Source organism: Cryptomeria japonica, chromosome 9 (genome assembly GCF_030272615.1).
Source record: "Cryptomeria japonica chromosome 9, Sugi_1.0, whole genome shotgun sequence".
Taxonomy (NCBI): Eukaryota; Viridiplantae; Streptophyta; class Pinopsida; order Cupressales; family Cupressaceae; genus Cryptomeria; species Cryptomeria japonica.
The window spans coordinates 263,217,898-263,238,400 of NC_081413.1; the positions used below are offsets into that span (position 1 = coordinate 263,217,898).

At 36.9% G+C, this 20,503-nt stretch overlaps 1 protein-coding gene across 1 annotated transcript; it reads left to right on the forward strand.

Moving 5' to 3' along the window:
- The first annotated feature begins 170 nt into the window (after nucleotides 1–170).
- LOC131061906 (uncharacterized) lies at nucleotides 171–7,207 on the forward strand. Its single transcript, XM_057995755.2, has 2 exons — nucleotides 171–1,272; nucleotides 6,240–7,207. Exons 1-2 carry the CDS (start codon nucleotides 517–519, stop codon nucleotides 6,519–6,521), a joined length of 1,038 nt encoding a protein of 345 aa, XP_057851738.1. The 5' UTR covers nucleotides 171–516; the 3' UTR covers nucleotides 6,522–7,207.
- The last annotated feature ends 13,296 nt before the right edge of the window (nucleotides 7,208–20,503 follow it).

Below are 20,503 nucleotides of genomic sequence, written 5' to 3' on the forward strand. Positions count from 1 at the left end.
AAAAATAAAAAACAATATTCCTAAAGGGCGCAATTTCAAAATTAACATGAGGTTGATTCAAAATTTACCAATTCCGAAGGTGTTGATTCCAGGATCATCCCCACATTGTAATGAAAAAGACCCTCATAACACCCAAATATATCTCTCAAATCACATTCATCCCATGTGACCGGTAATGACCAAAAAAATCACCTTGATCAGCCCAAGTACTAGTAGATACTAGAGGTATTTCTTTATCTATATATCTACACAAATGATTGCATTCTCTCTATTCTATATTCAGACAGACAAGCAGAAGAAACAGGGTAGTTTTCCTATAAATTTTATTGATTTGAATTCTGTTTACCATAGACTTGCCAGATGGGCCAGTCATCTTAGGAAGGGCAGGGCATTATACCTATCAATCTTCAGAAATTAAAAAAAAACTGTATATCAGTCCGGTACCGTTGTTAACAGCGTAATATAATACAGTCCGAGGCCATTTGTACAGTTGGGTGGGGCTTCTTTAATGGGATCATGAGTATGCAATACATTCCTATGACTGCACTGCATTGGCCATCTTCGATCTGCAACACTACTGACCCACAGCAGGGCTGGAGATCGATTCTCACCAACCACAAGAAGAAGAAAAAGAAGCATCTGCTCTTCCAACTGAAAGGAGGAGGACGAGTAAAAGGCCATGCCCTCATTCTATCTGCCACAAAATCTTCTCTGTTACCTGAAACAGAAGAAGAGAGCGAGAAGACACCTGCCGATGCCAATCGCTGCTCCGCACGACTGGTCTCGGGTTCGAGCCGTATCCTTCATCAGCCCAATACGGTGGGGATTATCGGGGGCGTTTCCGATCTATCTACAGCAGACTTCATGCGAAAGCTCTTCAAACAGAGCTCTGAAGAGTCGGAAGGAAGCAGCCTGCCTGTGTTGCTGTGCAGTGATCCTCAGCTGAAACAGGAACTCAGTTTGGGAATCGAACTGCGGTCTTCTAGGAAGAAAGGGGATCGTGTTTCTAATGTTCTCAAGGAGAAAATTCTGTTTCTTGAGGGCGCCGGGGCGTGTTGTATTGTTATGCCTTGCCATGTTTCACATGCGTGGTATGAGGAGCTTTCACAGGTTTGTTCAGTTCCTTTTCTGCATATGGGCGACTGTGTGGCGCAGGAGCTCAAGGAAGCGAATCTCAGGCCCATCGAGACGGGAAGCAATGTCAAGATTGGCCTTCTTGGGACCGAGAACACCATGACAGCTGGGTTTTATCAGGACAGGCTTAGTAAACAGGTGACACTTTTTTTCCTAACGTTTCATTTGCCCTTATTTTGGGTCCAATTAAGTAGGAGCTACTTTGGGGTGTAGCTTATAATTTCAATCTAAAACGTTATATTTTTCTATATGGGTATTGGAAATTTGTACCAAATAGAAAAATGTCTAGTGGGATATAGAATGCAAGCCCAAAAATGTCATCTAATTTGTTGAGGCGTGAATTGAACTTCCAACAGCGTTTACAGTGTAGGAAATTGGAAATTCAATTGAAAAATATTTAGATTGAATTAAAACAGGCTTCCCTCGGCATTTTGCACGATGAATCGAGGAGGATTCATTTTTAAGTTTTGGGTATTACAGGTCATGATAGTAGCTAGAAGTTTTACATGAGTTTTGGGAATAGCTCATGGCGATTCCTAAAAGGTTGCATCTGGGTAGTTAAGTTACACTGTTACTAAGAATAGATGAGTTTTTACACTGGGCACTTCTGGTTTATATTATCACCAGGCAGTGAAAACTTTTCATACTTAAAAGAGTTCTATTGGACAAAGTTCTACTCTTTATATGATAACATCGATTCCTTCCAGTGGTTACAACTGCTCTTTCAAATAGGCAATCATATACTTGATGATATCTGATTTATCTCATAGTCACTATGGGTTTTTACAAGTTGAGTTACTGAGAATGGGTGAGATTTTGCACCGGGCAGTTCTAAATCATATACTCACCAGGCGGGGGAAACTTATTATCCTTAAGAGTTCTATTGGATAACAGAGTTTTACTCTATAAATGATTACATCGAATTCATTCAGTGGTTACAAGTTACTTACAACTGCTGTTTTAAAGTAGGTACTCACATAGATAATATCTTATTTGTCTCAGTCGTTACGGTCTTTACGAGTTGAGTTACTGAGGATAGGCGAGATATTGCACTGGGCAGTTCTGGATTATATACTCACCAGGAAGTGCAAACTTATTACCCTTAAAAGAGTTCTATTGAATAACAGAGTTCCTGCTCTGTACATGATAAGAATTAGAAAAGGAAAACAGCAGAAGTAACAGAGATTGCGAACAGCTGAATAACTCAATGTTTGTATTCATCAAATGCTACATATTTATACACACCGTAACACAACTATCTGCACTATAAATTTAAAATTTGCTAGAGAGACTGACAACAAAGTGATCAAGATTGACAGCTAACTGACAAAACAGGACAGTAAACTGAAGGTGTTTGAAATCAAATTGAACACTCAGCTGTTATTGATTCCTATTGCAGACACTCTATAATAGATCTACAATTCTATTATGACTTATTCTAACACTCTCCCTTAAGGAATAATAGAATTTTGATTGACCCCTAACATATCTCTACATATTACAAACTAGGAATTAAACTGACTAGCAACATAATACAAAACAGTACATTATATAGCTGTTCTTTGAAAACAATTCTTGGACCAGTAAAACATCTTCAAGCTGCTCTCCAACTGCATCACACCGTTCCCCAACTGTAGGTATAGTTGCCTAGCTATTATCCAAGTTCCCAACATCACCATTTGCACATGAAGTGTCTCATCACCCTTGTAAAGGTATGATGTTGAACTTCCAGATTTTGGATCTTCCCTTAACTATTGGATACCAATCCTCACGTGTCATAACCCCATGAGGTATAGTTTCTCTGATCCACAAGCATCTCGGACTATTAAGATTTAATCTAACCCCTACTGAATCTCTCCCTATCTTCAAAGTGTAGTGCTCATATATCCATATTAAGATTCTTACTTATTTCATAAAGTGTAGTGCAAAATAAGATACCATCATCAGTATCTTCATCTGCTAGTTCCTCTACAACTATTGATTTTTTTCCAGCTCTTATAGGTGTAGTGCACTACTCAGCAACAGATTTCTTTTACCTCAAAGTGTCCAATATCTTAAACAGCGAACATCATTTGTTGTTCTGTATTTTCTATGGAAGCCATGGAAAAAGAAATTTGGGTAAAAACATCATGCATGTCAAATTCCTCCAACTGTATACCATTGGGCAGAAAAGAAAACTTAGCAGCTAAAATTCACACACCCGGCAAACAGCAGCTATAGGATTGGCTTTTGGATGGGCCATAGTACTCTGACTAAACTGCAGAATTTCTCACATGGAGTCAGATGAGGAATTCATCTAGCAATTAGAAATGACTATTTAAAAACAACGGGCTAACAAGAAATTGTTGACAGCATATGCTCTGTCATAGGAAACACTTCACCCTCACACGATGCTATGGCCTCATATTTCAACAAGATATCCCATGGGCTCTGATACCAAATTAGGAAAACAAAACAGCAGAAGTAACAGAGATTGCGAACAGCTGAATAACTCAATCTTTGTATTTCATCAAATGTTACATATTTATACACACTGTGACACAACTATCTGCACTATAAATCTGCTAAAGAGACTGACAACAAAGTGATCAAGATTGACAGCTAATTGACAAAACAGGACAGCAAACTGAAGGTGTTTAAAGTCAAATTGAACACTCAGTTGTTATTGGCTCCTATTGCAGACACGTCTATAACAGATCTACAAGTTTATTATGACTATTTCTAACAATAACATCGATTCCATCTAGTGGTTACAACTGCTCTTTCAAGTAGGTAATCATATACATGATCATGTCTTATTTATCTCATAGTCATTATGGTCTTTTTGAGTTGAGTTACTGGGAATAGAGCTGTGAGATTTTGCACTGGACAGTTCTGGATCATATAGTCACCAGAAAGTGGAAACTCATTATCCTCAAGAGTTCTACTGGATAACAGAGTTTTACTCTATACACGAGAACATCGAATCCATGGAGTGGTTACAAGTTACTTACAACTGCTCTTTAAAGTAGGCAATCACATACATGATGGTATCTTATTTATTTCATAATTCACTGTGGTCTTTCCGAGTTGAGCTACTGAGAATAGATGAAATTTTGCACTGGGCAGTTCTGGATTATATACTCACTGGGCAGTGCAAACTTATTCATCTTAAGAGTTCTATTGGTTAACAGAGTTCCACTCCATGCATGATAAAATCGAATCCATTCAGTGGATACAACTTCTCTCTAAAGTAGGCAATCACATACATGATAACTTATTTGACTCATAGTTACAACTCACTATGGTCTTTCCAAGATGATTTATTGAGGATAGGTGAGTTTTTGCACTGGGCAGTTCTGGATAATTGGATAACAGACTTCTATTCTATACATCCATCTAGTGGTTACAACTGCCCTTTAAAGTAGGCAATTACTTACATGATGATATCTGATTTATCTCATAATCACTATGGTCTTTTCGAAAGAATTACTCGAGTCAGTTATCTGCAAACCAAGCAGAGTATATTCTTGTTCAATTATTTTACAAAGATTAGACAGGCCAAGGACTAACCAACGCTAACACTGGCTTTGGTACCATATGTTTTGTTGCCTTTCATTTTGCATCGCACACTTCCACCGCGTCCCTTTGTTGGATCTTATAAGATCAACCAAGGCAAATACTGCCATTGGATTCTATTAGGTAACAATGTTTTAGAGAATTCATGGCAATATCCAACCCGTCCCATGGTTATATACTCTTTCCAAGTAGCCAAGAACTTTGAATTTAGGGTCAGCTCTCTATGAAGTCGAGCAGAGTAAGTTTTTATTAATTTACGTTGGAAACCTAAACAAACTTAGGTTTCAAATCCCCTCTTCAAGTGCTTTAGGAGTAACCCAGTGCTTTTGACAATGTTCAGTCGGTTACTTTAATTCTAAGCAACTTGCACATTTCATGATCTGGTCGTAGTGTAGTTTGTCACTTCTAAGTGCCTAAATCCCCCTCAGACCTGGAGTGGAGTCAACTTGAGCAGGGTCTGACATTTTTCTGAGCTATGTTGGAAGGTTGTTTGGGCTGGGATTTGCAGGGGGCTGCTCTATCACGGAAATGTCTATTCAGCAAACTAAAAGCACATTATACGAAGGAGACATTTAGTCATTGTTTTGAAAACTCTCTTGTATGATGTGCATTTTAGTTGGCTGGATAGCCATGTGTGCTCTACCACTAATCTACCTGGACATCTGAGAGTAACCCATTCAAGTTCACTTTAGAAGTGTAGATTACTTCCAACGCTCCATTTCAAGAAACACTCTAGCTGAGGGCGTAGATGTCAACCAATACCATGTTGAAAGTTTGAAAAGAGTAATATCTGAACCCACTAAGCTACCTGGACATCTGAGAGTAACCCATTCAAGTTCTCTTTAGAAGTGTAGATTACTTCCAACGCTTCATTTCAAGAAACACTTTAGCTGAGAGCTTAGATGTCAACTAATACCATGTTGAAAGTTTGGAAAGAGTAATACCTGAACCCAGAACTTTACCGTTTGGACTGCTGTGCCATTAAGGTACTTGTTCATTTGATGATGAACCTTGCAAATACCTTGTAACTTTCAAGTTATAGGCTTATTTCAAAAAATTACAATTTTGACATCAAAATTTTAAATTAATGATAAGATTTATAATTTAGTTTTAGTTAAGTGGTTTGGGTTTGTATTTAGTCAATCGTTTTCCCAGTTTTTGCAAGCTGATGAGTCAATTCTTACTCTCCAGCTTGTGAAGTTTTCCCCAAGTTTGAGTCTTATGAGAAGGATGCAGCCTAGGATCTTTGTTCAAGCCAAAGTCTCTAACATAGAAAATATTACAAAGGAGATAGTTTGTCTTCACTGAAACCGTACAAAACTGAGTTTGTTAACAAGTCTCTAAGCTTGCTGGAGGAATCCATAACTATAATTTAGTTCAGTAGACAATAATATTTCATTATGTTTTCTACCAAAGGTGATCTCTGGTAGAAAAGTAAATCAATCCTCTCTACTTCTGAAGAATTGTAGCACAGTATTTTGGTTAGCTACTTATTCTTTCCGACCAATGAAACATTTTAACTTATATTGGATGGTGATCAACTGCAGGGTTTTGAGGTTGTTGTACCTGATAAAGCAACCATGGAGCATGTAGTGTTGCCAGCCCTTGAGGCATTACATAGGAAGGACATGGAAGGGGCAAGAATTTTATTGAGAATTGCATTACAGGTTCTTTTGGTGAGAGCTGTAAGTATGGTGGTTCTGGCATCTTATGATATGCATTCCCTTTTAGCTCCAGATGATCCACTTCTTAAAAAATGCATTGATCCGATTGATACTCTTGCAAGGGCTACTATAAATTGGTCACACTCTGCAAGGAACATTACATAAAGGTTGTTCAATTCTATTCATGTCCAGGTTTCATTGGTTTCTTAACGCTATTAAGTATTAAGAATCATGTTTCGAGGTTGCATTTCAAGGAATAACGAAATAACAGTCATTGACTATTAGCAACCCTCTAAAAATTCCTGTATACCTACGCGGTGCCTGTGGTACATATGCCCACGATATAGGTGCCTTCCATACATTTTGGGTTCATGCTCATTATGCGATTTACATGTTGCCATACTATCTGAGAATTTGTGCTCCTATGTATTTCCAGAAATCTCAGTTTAGCTAAGCTTGGGGACAATATTTTGTAATTTATGAAAGCAGGAAATACTTTTGAAATGCAGCAGAATATGATAATACTTGTGGCATGATGTCAAAATGAGGTGCAGACTGTAGATAAAAATAGGGATTTAGTTCATTTCCTCCATTATGTTGTATGTTGTTGTAAATAACCCTTTTGCTGTTCTATGCTTTGTAAATCTGCGAGTTAAGCCTTTCATGCAATTTGTCATTGCATGCCAAGCCTTTCAAGTTTTCTTTTCCACTCTAGATTTGGTAGCTTTCTAAGATAGTCTTCCTTCCTGTATTTTCATGACTGGCAGAGCCTCCGAGGCTCATATAAAGATATCACATCCTTTGTTATAAGTGTTACTACAATGAATATATATGGAACTTTTTTATTGTTATGCCCAATTCTTAATTGAAGACTTATGATAAAAGAATTAAGGTGTAGCATGCATCTGGATCATTTTCAAAAACAAAGCAATGGTGTTTACTCTTCGACACTTTAACCAAATTATAAGCTAAATTGGCTTCAAGACATTGCAACAAACTCTTTTTCCATATCCCACTAATGCACACCAATAGTTGGACATCAAATACTCAACTGATATCAAGAGCTAATTATGGTCATTAATGTAATTTCTTTAGTACCTTACACAGTTAAAACTTATTTGCTAGAGAATTTACTTCCAGATTGGGAAATAAAATATGAATGAAATTTTCTCAACTCAAGATTTTCACATATGGTGTCGGAAAAGAGAATGGTGAACTTATGGGAACACAGAAGAGAGGATGTTGTATGATCTAAATTTCTGGAAACTTTACTGAAACGAACTATGAGTTAGCTTATTTGTGAAGAGCTCAATATAAAATTCAGTTAAAAGATTAATCCACTCAAAGAGGACCAATAGAGTAAAACCTACCTTTCAAAATTTATATGAAGGGAATCCCTCTTGTCAACATGCATTCATTTATCTATTAGTAGTAAAAGAACTGCAAATCTTTGATGTGCTTCTCATACATGCTTTTATTGTTGAATACAAAAACATATTGTCAGAATCGCATAAATGTCCAGTATTCTATCTTATGTTTTACAGTATTATCATATAGATGATCTACCAAGTGATTCTGAGTAATAATAATAATAATTTACGGAATAATAAATAATTATTCTTATGAATCTCTTTCCAAGAACATCCTGAAGCCATTGAGAGCTTCCGTCTTCCTCATCTACCATGTTTATGCATTTGCTCATTTTAACAGTGGTAGCAATTTAAGATTTTGTGACATTTTATGCATTTGCTGAGTTTTACTGTTGTTGTTAGTAAAGATTTTGGAACATTTTGTGCATTTGCTTCTTGGATCCACATTGGTGTTTATTCACTGCTCTGTTTATGCAAATCCTTTTAAAGCTTCATGATAAATACAAAACAGGAAATGACAAGTTCTTTTCTATTTTTTTTTGTAAGAGGTAAAGGTTTTAATCAAGCCTTTAGTTGCAGCATGCTGAACAGCTAAATTGCAACTACCAGTTCTTCTATCTTTCTAATCTATAAAGCATTCAGACTTTGTCTTTTTCTATACCAAGAATTACAAGTAATAACCCTAGGGGCAATTGCTTGCGGTCGCTTCTTATACCAGGAATCTTGATGTCATGCTTATTAGAGAGTTTGATGAAAGGATTATGAATCATATCGAACTCAATCGTTCTTTGCTACCATTGAAAGTTTTTGATCGGCAATAACATAATTTGATGATCACAAAGAGTAATGACTTAATTCGATGAGCGCGAAGAATAATAAAGAGAGTTCACAGCGCAAGCTGCCTATGAAGGGATAACATGAAGTATTTACCTTTTGCCGTAGAACCCGAGATATAGTTTTAATAACAGCTGTAGATCTAGTAACTGTACAATGAGGGAGTCTAAGATATAATATTGGGAAGAAGCAAAAAGGGCTGCAAATCTTTAGTAGAGCAATGAGTTCTGTTGTGCCCTATACAAATGCTCTGCCTTTGAGATGCTTGCACAAAAGGAAATTAGATAATTATGGATAATCCAACATATAATGAATGATAATTCCATCCATGATATATGCTTATGCAGACCCTGGCGCAATACTGCTAAACAATAAAGACCAATTTTTAGTGGCAAACCATTTCGTATGTAAGATGTTTGAGCAAATACTGGATCAATAACATTGAACAACAATGTGGTGGATGATAGTTCATCTTTGCCACTTTGAAGCAGATCTTGGAGCAAAAACTTAGGAGGCACTGACTATGGAAAATGTTTTCATTTTCTCCTTCAGAACCATTTTACTTGCTTCAGTACTTGTCCTTTGAAACTCTTTTGATCTTTTGGGTTTTCGTCTGTAATTATACTAAGAGGTGTTCTACAGTGGTGATAAGACATGGACTGTTGTGTAAATAAAAGCTAAAATACAGTTAAAATGTATTTAATAAAAAAACTAAAATTATAAAATAATTCTTAATTAAATAAAATAATTCATGACTGATATATCTTGACAAGATATCTATACTAGCACTACATCCAAATAAAACATAGCTTGTTTATTAATCACCAAGTCAAATGAAGATAGCAATCATTCATCTTCTTTACTCAATATGGATGCATGCATGCACAATTCACCACCAAACCTATCTTCATGTACGGGGTAAATCAATTATGAAAACGTTGTTTTCAATGGCTTATATGATGGTGAAGGATCCATATGTTAAAAAGTTTTGCCTTTCTGGCCTGTCCTTGTAGCCTCTTTTTAATTAAGGACATGCACACATTGTCTCCCACCTTCAGTCCATGCTTTCTATGGTTCTAGTCATTCTTACTCTCATACTTCGCTTGAGATTTCTCTAGTTGTTTTCTCATCTTGAGTGGGATCTGTTTAAACTGCTCAATGGATTTAATGGCTCTTGTCACCTCTAAATCTTGTTTTCCTTGCTTGTTTTGCAAAAGAGGAATTTAGTTGTCTATTAATTTGTGATGGGCTTTTTCCATATAGTAAGAATGTACATCTTATTATAATTTGTTCAAGACTAGTAAAATAAAGTCACAACCATGGCTACTCAAAGGCAAACCTCCTATAAACTCCATAGAAGTACTTTTCCATGACTTAGCATGGAAAGAAAGTCACAACCATGGCTACTCAAAGGCAAACCTCCTATAAACTCCATGGAAGTACTTTCCATGACTTTGTGAGCATAGAAAGAGCCATCTACATTCCTTATTTCCTTATTTTAGATTTGTGAGTGTAATTAACCTCTAATAAATCTAACAGCTTCATGTTGCATCTTAGACCAATGCATGTACCTTTGCAAATGAACCAATGCCTCACCAACTTCAAAATGGCTTGCAACATGGTTTTATTCATTTATCTCATTAGTAGAAGTAATTGTTCTCTTAGAGCACATAGTTTTCCCAACTTTTAGAGCAACCCATCTTTGAGGTAGGAATATTCTTCACTTAGCAACTTCTTTGGTTTGCCATTACTTTAATATCTCTGCAAAATCAAAGTCACAAGCATATTCCTCTCCGCAGGTCTCTTCAGTAAAAGAATCGAGTTGAATAACCAATGCCAAGGTTGAAGTTGACTTTGGAATAGGTGGCCTAGATAATATATCCATCACCATGTTTGTACTTCTCTTTCTGTAGCTGATCACCATATAGAATTGTTGCAAAAATCCCATCCACTTGTTATGTCTTGCCTATTATAGCTTATTTTGTGCATACAAAAATTCTAGATGTTGGTGGTTAGTATGCACAATAGTTTTTGCCAACAAATTATGTTCCTATTTCTCAATTGTTTGTACAAGTTCATATAATTTTTTTATAATATACTAGATATCCTCACGTTCAACTAAAATTTCTCAGCAGTTACAAATAATTGAGATTTATTGTAACAAAACAACATCTATGATAATACACTCACTAGTTCTCCATTTCAAAGGCTATCATAAATTATGAATAGTGAGCACCAAAGCATGGCTAATTTTATATTCAAGGAAAGCCAAATTTTTTAGAAAAAACCCCTAAAAATTATACACAACCTTGGCAAATCTTTGTTAATTGCATTAATTTTCATGGAAAATTGATGCAATTTTTGAGAAAAAATATAATGTCCATGTCAACTTTTTGCACATTGGTAGACAATTTTGTTTTTCCCTAGTGAGTTGTAGAGTGATCTGAAAAAATTAAATAATTTATTGGGCAATTTATAAGTTAGTTTCCAAAAACTATATATTTGAATCACAAAATCATTCAATTAGGCAAAATAGAAGTCAATTTTTTTGTTTAATTATTAACTGAAGAAGTTGTAGAATACAACCTTACATAACCCAGTGAACATCTATATGCAAATAACCTGTCACAACAATGGAAGATTCACAAAAACACAAAGATTTCTTTGAAAACCTAGAGCAAAAGAATGCAATAATGATAATCAGATAATGAATTACAAAAGGGATCAATCCTTATAAAAGGACACTATAAACCCTTAAGGAGAAAACCCTAAAGAATTATAAGATGCCTAAGTTTAACTTAAGTGTAGAGTATAATAGACTAATAATTAAATAAATAATTATTAGCCACAACATGATAACTCTAACACCCCCCCCTTAAGATGAACTCAGGGAGTAGCTAAAAACAACTAAGGACTAAAAAATGCATGAAAGTAACAATGGATCCCGACAACTAGGTCTGATGAGGTACCCAAGTACAAAAGATATCTCACAACTAGAGAAAAGGAGAAAACCTCATGGGAAAAACTCCTCTCCTAAAGAGAGGAATATAAGTGAAGAACTGAAGAAGCCTCCAAACAAGAGAATGTCCCATAAAAAAGGAACAAAAGATGAACATGAAGAACACCACTGAAGCATGAAGCTGCAAACACTGTCGAAGAATAACTGTCGATCTGAAGAACCTCCATTGAAATAGAAGATGATCAGGCAAAGAAGACTGTAATCTGCATGAGTGCCCTCAAATAACACTACTCAAATCAGATGGCAAACAAAGGCAAACAACTGGACTCGAAGATACAAATGGCAAAAACACCAAAGTCTGAAGAGCTGATCAATCGAAGATGGAAGGTTGCCTCCAAAAATAGGAATGAAAGAGTGTCCATATGGTAAATGATCCATCTCACCGAAATGCATAAGTAACCAACCATTGCATCCGCCTAGTATATAGGAACAAATATTGAATACATAGCTAACTCCAACGAACCAAGGAAGCATTAGAACAAACAACCAACATGAGAAACCCCCCCATAATGCTGACAAGGGAAAGGTGACAGGTACACTGAAATTGGATACCAAGAAAAACTACATGATGAAGAACCAGGAACATCGAGAGTGCAACAAAAAGTACAAACACATATAAAGGCTAGTGTCGTGGAAGCAACACTCACTTGACACACATCATGAGGCTAATGTCGTGGAAGGAACACTCACTTGACAAAGGTAGATGATAAACAAAGACAAACATCAAACCCCCCCCATGACACTTTATAATGGAATGCGAGTACAATAAGGTACAAGATGTGCAAGATCCCATAATACATGTGCAATACAGAGACACTTTATCTCAATGTGATTACAAAATCATAAGTGCTTACAATGAAAGCTTAGAATGTCAAAAAAAGACAAAAGACTTAAAATACATGAGTAACAACAAAAAATGAGTCATCCCACACAAACTAGAAGTTTCCATGAGCTCATATGTCCAAGTAATTCACCAGAGTGCGAAAACACAAAAAACTGAATAAAATGTACCTGGAGTAAAATCTGGAAAAAGTGCATGGATGGATGTGAAGAGATTTGAAACACCGTCCCAACGTCACTAGAATCATGAAAAACAGAGAAACTGGTGAAAAGATACGAGCTTGGGATTGAAAACAACACCTCTAACTTCAAATGGCTATAGAATGTACCAGCAGCAAAACCAGGTAATGAAACCCACAAATCTGGAAAGTAGACGAAACTAGATTTCCGATGATATCTCGTTTACCAAATGTTAGTCCACTCATAAGTTTTTCTTTTATAAAATATTCCAATTTGCGGGTTATCTTTTTGTGTCTTTTGTTTCCATCGGGTCATTTGTTCTCTTTGTACTTGAACCGTTGAACTTCTTTTAAAAAAAAGGTTTCAAAGGTTCAAGGTTCAAAGTACATTCTAAAAGAGAAGGAAAAAAAAAAGAAATCAGTCGTTCCGGTCTCCAATTTTCAAACGCGTTCACTTGGTCTTCGGTCATTGAAGGTTTGAACCCATTGAACCTCGTGTTCAAGCGGTTCAAGGGTTCAAGGTTCAAAAATGCCTTTTTAGTGGGTTGCGACAATGTATTGTTTTATGACGAGCACGAGTCTTTCTTTTATGTTAAGTTGGTATGCAGTCTTGAACCTTGAACCAAAATTTCAAGCGGTTCAAAAGGTTCAAGGTTCATTTGTTTTTAATTATTCTTTTTTCTTTGTCGCTCATTCCTGGTGTTGTTTATGTGCCGACCGTTATTGTTTTATTACCTAAATGAACTTGAACCATTGAACCTCGTGTTCAAGTGGTTCAAGGTTCATAAGTTCTTTTAAAACTAATCTGGAAAATTTTTGTGGTGGAAATAAAAGCGGCGCGACAAGAAGGAATATTCCCTTATTCGACTTTTTGAAATTCTAAATGTGGAAAGTAATCATGAAAATGTCAAATTTCCTGTGCGGAAGTGATGGATAATTAAGAAGCTGTTAGGTTTGTCATTTCACCGTTACTTCGCACGTTTGAGTAAATCATGACGAAGCGTGTGTAGCCCTATTGATATTTGCCCGTCTGGTTAAAGGAAGATGTATGAGTTTATTTCCATATTTAGGAAGATCATAGCTGCCTAACTTCAATTAATCGGAGGTGCCAAAGGTAAATCCAGTTCTGTTCTCCGGAAGAATTCCCAGTTTTGATGGTGTTATCGGGTAAGTTCAATTGTCTTCTCCTATGATTGTGTTTCTTTGTGCACTGAAGTTTTACCAGTATAGGAAAGGGGAAGATCTGAAATTGTTGGGGTAGCATATTGTACTGTTGTTAGAATTACTTGGTTAAGGGAATAAATAGTTAAAAATGAGGCCTATGCTACCAAAGCTTGACCGAACCTCATGTTAGTGAGTATCTTGCCGGAAATGGAAGACACCTCCTTAGTTCATACGGATTTGAAGAATTTCCTTGAAAGGGCTAAGAATCCTCAGGCTGGGTCGCTAATGGAGAAGATAGTTAAGAGTGGTCTTGTGGAAGCTGCTGCATTTCCGTTAGCCGCGCCGTGTCCAGATTTAGTGTTGGCTTGTATGAACAAATATGATTTTGAGAACAGATGTATCAGAACTAGTGATGGTGGAGTGTTAGTCCATATTAATAGGGAAACGATGATGGCGACAATGGGAATTCCGCATAAGGAGGAGTATGAGGATTGGACCATTGGAAATTCATATGCCTATTTCTCGGAGAAGAAGAGCAAGTACAGAAGTGTGATTGCTAGAAATTGGCTCTTGAGGGATCAGAAAGGAGGATCATGACTACCCAAACCCTTAACCAGAGAACACCTCATCACTGAGGTGCGAGACATTGTTGTGCTTTTAAACAGAGTAAAAGGGAATTCACATTCCTTCTATTGGGAAGACTGGATGTACTTTTTCATCCAAGTAGTTCTATCTAGTGACATATTTCTGGATTGGTCTCAGGTAATTGCGGAGAGGCTTCATGAAGGACTAAGCAACTTTGTGGGTATGAGTGGGTTTTACATGTCTTCTTACCTGTTTTATATTTTAGCCTCCACAAGGGATTGGCCTGGATTACCCAATGAACCTTGGCTTGATGGAATGAGGGTTTATGATTTTTACCCTTTGTTGCAACAACAGAGATATGTTGAACAAATTGACAAATGGAATGGAGTCTTTGAGGGAAGAATGGCCTTTGAACTCCAAGGGGATGCCAGCAAAAGGATGTCCATGGAGGCTATGGAGTTAGTGAGTATTTATGGAAGCTTCTTTATCTAGTTTCCACGGTTTACTTACATATGGGTAGGTGGTTTTGAAGGCCAACCATTCAAATTGCCCAGATACGCCTTTGATAGCTTCGTACTTACAGAGGTGAGCAGGCAACTAGCCCATATAGATAAAAGACTAGGGGCAAAGGGAGAATTCGGGGTGGTTTTTCTTGTTGAGCTTGGGTATTACAGTTGCAAATCGGTGTCAGATGCTTTGAATTTGGAATTGGAGTTCAAAAGAATGAATCTGCAGCCATATGTAGCTAGGCAAAGATTTGATAGCAAAGGTTATGCAAGGGAGAACCGTAACATAGACAGTCATTTCTGCCATGAACCCCAGATGGAGGATTATTGGGAAAATTGCAAGGATGAGCATGAAGTGAGAAAGAGGTTGTGGTAAAGATTCACTTTGCGGCAAATATCTTTCTTGAGGCTCCTAATTAATACATCAGGTGTATTGGAAGATATTGAGGAATATGTCTTGGACCCTGAGTTCGGTACTGAGATTGAAGGGAAACCAATTCCAGAAATTGACTTGAACATGAAAGGAGATGATAGCATTCAAACAAGGACCTTCAATGTTGTCAGGAGAATAGAGAGATGGTTGAGGAAACTGAAATTCAAGGAGTGTCCTTTCATGTCCCCACACGAATCAAGAAGTGATTCATACATCTTGGTTCAATCTCCTGTTTTTGCCACTAATAAAATTACTGATATTGCAGGTGTCTCAAAGCCCGTTGTAGAGAAAATACCACCAAGAAGGTCAGGAAGGTCATCATCCAGTCCTACAGCCACCCGAGTAACCCGGTCAAGAAGCAAAAAGAAGAGTAACAAGCCCGTTCTGCAATGGGTCGTGGTGGATTTAGACCCCAGTGAAGAGCCTGAACAAATAATGGACCCACAGGATCAAAGTGAACCTGCGATACAAGAAGAGGATACAAATGAAGGGGTAGGAACTCAATAGGATCCCATGAATGCTCTGGTAATCCTTACCTCTCCAGACACATAGTTCACTCCACCACCTAAAGGATCTACCAGTGCTCCAAGATGGCTGGAAGCCACCATTGGTAAGAAAAGGAGTGTGATGCTGGTCACCATTCCATTAAAGGACATGGTTAGTAAATGCCTAGGAAAAGCATCAAAGCCAAAAAAGCTCAAAACACAAGCAATGCTTGATGTGGATGACACAATAGGACACTGGACAACAGAAGTGGCCAAGCCTATTCCTGGGAGAGATGTAGATAAGGCCACGGAAGAAGATTTTACTATGGAGAAAATAGATTTGGGCGTCGCATCAAGGGCCGTGGATGTAAAACATTTGGAGTCTTCTACAAAGAGGATAATCTCCAGGACTTGGAAAGATGAGAAAGACAAGAGAGAGATGAAACAAATGGTCGCACAGATGGCAGAGTACATCAATGCTATTCATAATCCAAATCCTCAACCATTGTCACAGATACCAGTGTCATTTGATCCTAAGTCTCCAACAAACCAGAAGATGCTTGATCAAGTTCAAAGGAACAGGGTAGTGACGAAGATGTTCAACAAATGCCTGGATCTAATAATTCAACAAGGATCATAATATATTACTAATCTGGTCAAGGTTTACAAAGATGCAAAAACTGCGAGTAATGAGCTTGAGTTGGAAACAGTCGCTTGGGAAAAGGAAAGGGTTAAGTGGGTAGCGGTTCTCACACAAATGAATGATGTTCAGAAGTATGGATTGATGAAGTTCTTAGCTGAGAAACTAGTAGAGAACCTAGATGATAATGTGCTATATGTGTCAAAGAAAAACGTGGAATGGCACAACTCAATCATTGGGCAAGGCCATGAAGAATCCACTAAGCTACTTAGGGGACTGAACGATTTGATTGACACTATACAGAAGGATCTTAAATGTATTGACATCTAACTCATGAAGGAGGGAGCTAAGGTGATTGAGGAAGTTGCAGACATGATTAAAGTCTTTCAAGATAGAGTTCATTCCATTCAGACCATAAAATATTTGACTACCGATGACTTTTCGAAGGTAGCAAGGATTGAATCAATGCTCATTGTCTGTTCGGATCACTTGGAGGTTCATAAAGCGAAGGTCACGCAGGTGAATATGGATAAGGAAGTGTGGAAGCAGAGGATCATACACATTGGCCTGTCCTATTTCCAAGTTATCCTGAATTTTTTGACTGCACACCTAGAATGACGAGGATCTCCGACAAAATAGGAAAACCCGTAACTTCCTCAGTTGCGGTGGATGCTTAGTTATGTAACAATGAAATGTTGGCCTTTCAGTGGCTATTAGTTTAGCTTTCTTTTGCATTATCTGAACGGTTTCTTTCACTGAAGTGAAAGTAAATGTTATTTGTTAATTATGTAAAAACTATGACTTGGTGGCTATTTAAGCTGAAGAGCTTGCTTTTGGAAGGGTTCTAAAAATGATGATTTTTGGAAACAAATAGAAGAGTTTTTGATACGTATTGTGTGAAATGAAGTAATGACTGATTATTCATGGAATGTTGATACGTCTTTGAATCTGTGCATTCTGAGATTGATAATTCTTCTTAGGTTGTTATGTGGGCATAATTTAATCAGATAATCAGTTATCTCTGCATTTCCTTTTGGTTCATATTTATTATAGAATGTTGGATGACTCGCACGATGTTAGTCAACTTGATTCCCCTTGCCATGTGAGGCACGAGAGAGTATCGATCGAGCCATTAGTCTTTGCTGAGTCCTTATTTTGCTTTGAATTTATACAACAAGAATGTTATGAATTAGAGTCTGTGAACTCTCCTTTGAATATTCTTTTCAGACATTTCCTATGTTTTCCAATTTTTTTTGAAGGCATTTATTTGTGTTGATGGATAAATGTTGAAGCCTTTCAATGCTTTCTGGTTAAAAGTGTTAGCCTATCAATTATATAATAAATTCATTCTAAATCATACGAGGAGCTGCCCTCTAATGCAGAGATTGAATTTTCATTAATTCTTCCAACTGTTGGTTTATTTGTTTCTTTCTAACGGGTAGAATGGAGTCATATTTTGTTTAAAGAAGATAATTGTAAGCATTTCAAGAAAGAGACAAATCTGTTTACCAACACCAAAAAATAATATCGTATGCCCAAGTTATGGACAAAAGAAAAAAAACCCTCTTTTAGGGCACACATAGGGTCTCAGAGGCCATGCAAAGGCTTCCATACTGCTAACGTTAGCATGACGTAGGGCCATGCAAAGACTTCCATACTATTGACATCAGCAGAATATTCCCTTTACTGCCAAAAAAATCCATGTCGGAAAATTGCTGGAAAAAAAATCCATTGCCCAGAAAAGTCCCCCTGACTGAAAAAAATTGCTGAAAAAAATACCCTCGTGCTGGCAAAAAAAATCTTGTTGCCAGAAAAAAGTTCGACCGATGGCTGGAAAAGGCAGAACGCCGGCAAAATCCACTGAGAATTTTTGGTGAGGGCTGAAGAGCCAAGCAACGAAAAGGAGGCCGGTGGCGGGGTCCTAGCAGTGGTAGAGCCTGACAGTCGACCAATGATGGAGGCAAGAGATTGCCTTGGTGGTGGTGCCAGAAAACTGTGGGCCCTATTGTAGGCAGCGTGTTGGCAGAGGGCGAGGGGGTGGGCCCTGACAATAAAAGCTGGCCCTGTTGCAGGCCCACAACTGCAGACCGTATGACTTGCAGTCCATGCGGACCTACAAGGGCTGTCGACCCCCCCCGTTTTGGGGTAAAGAAACCTTTTTAAAATTTTTTTTTTGGAAAAAATAAAAAATAACCAGAGAGGGCAAAAAACTAAAAAAATACCAATTTTCTTGAATTGCGTGCAGGCGGTCGTACAGGCAAGGAGGGAGAACAAGGCCCAGATGCCTCTGTCATTGAAAATAGTCAAATTATATATCAAAATTCATGGAATCAGCCTCCTGAAGCCAACCGTGTTGTCTGTTTTTGCCCAAATTGCTCCAAAAAATAGTTGCCCCTGGATCAAAAAGAAGTTGAATCTTCAAACCCTCACAGATCTAGCCCCGTGAATCAAAAATCGACAAACAAAAGGTCAATCTTGACTATTTGACATGTGCCATATTCAATGGTGAGGTCCAAATCAACCCAAATTGCACAGAATACCCGATTTAGGTAAAATATCCCAGTCTGAAGAACAGGAAAGCCTCAAGTCTGAAGCTCTGATACCATGAAGAAGTTGTAGAATACAACCTCACAGAACACAATGAACACCTGTATGCAAATAACCCGTCACAACAATGGAAGATTCACGAAACACAAAGATTACTTTGAAAACCTAGAGCAAAAGAATGCAATAATGATAATCAGATAATGAATTACAAAAGGGATCAATCCTTATAAAAGGATAATAGAAACCCTAAAGGAGAAAACCCTAAAGAATTGTAAGATGCCTAAGTTTAGCATAAGCGTAGAGTATAATAGACTAATAATTAAATAAATAATTATTAGCCACAACATGATAACTCTAACATTAACTCTAATTATTACCCATTGAATAACAATCAATGACAAGTATTCTACAAGGTAATTTTTTACACATCCACTTTGGGGATCAAAATTCTAAAATATGTTGGACCTTCACTTAAAATGCGGTTTTATTGTGAAGATTGTATATTTTTAAATCAATATTCCAATATATACACATCACCTATTCTATTCTAGGAGATAAATTAAACAAATTCAATCCACCTTATGCTACACCCAACATGTAAGAACTTCTAGTTCTCTTCCCTAGCTATGGATCTAGGTTGATTAATACCCCCAAAAGATTTATCATGGGTTTTTGGTTACTTCTCTTTTGAAAAATCTTAGTATAGAAGAGGAAAATAAGAATTTAGCTAAAATGTATTAGCCAAATTATTTTTCCTACTTATACATTAAGACTGAAACTAATTTGCCAATATTTAATAAAACTAAAGTACAATACCAAAGCTAGTTTAAATCAAAGAGTTTTAATTAGCCAAAATAATAGAAAACAATTGGTAAAAGATTATTTTTTGTAAATAAAATAATAATTTATAAAAGTGGATTATAAACCAACGTGTTGCATGGATAGCTATGCATTACGTCATTGTTTGTGCAAATAGAATGCAAAAAATGTCTAAACATTGCAAAAATATAATCTTGCTATTCACCTAATTTACAAAACTAGAAATGGAAAACACACCATCAAATACTACATAGTGAAAATATGAAGTAATAAAATAAATAATATGATTTGATAAATAAAATTTCAAACAACAAAACACTTGCAAACCTTTGTGGGGTGAAGTGTCCTCACAATACCTCCAAACACAAAGAAAATAAAAAATGTTTGGGTTTGTTTGAAGATTTGCCTTAGTCACATCCCTACTTTGGTTTTTCTACCTCCACAACAACCAATAGATAAATTAAAAAAAATAGTTTATGTTCTTAATCTAAGTGCATTGAAAAATAAGAAAGGTGACTAAAATGAGGCTGATAGGATGTGATAATCCCAAGGTGATTAGGTACATAATAAAGAAAATACTTGCAATGACAATAAGAGGCAAGAATAATATCACCAACAAAAGCTTGAGGAAGCCAAAACGTAGAGAGCTAGAGGAGATTGCTATAGGAGCATTAATGAGCGTTATAGATCTTGAGAGTTGTGTATGACCTTGAGAGTGCAAGAGAG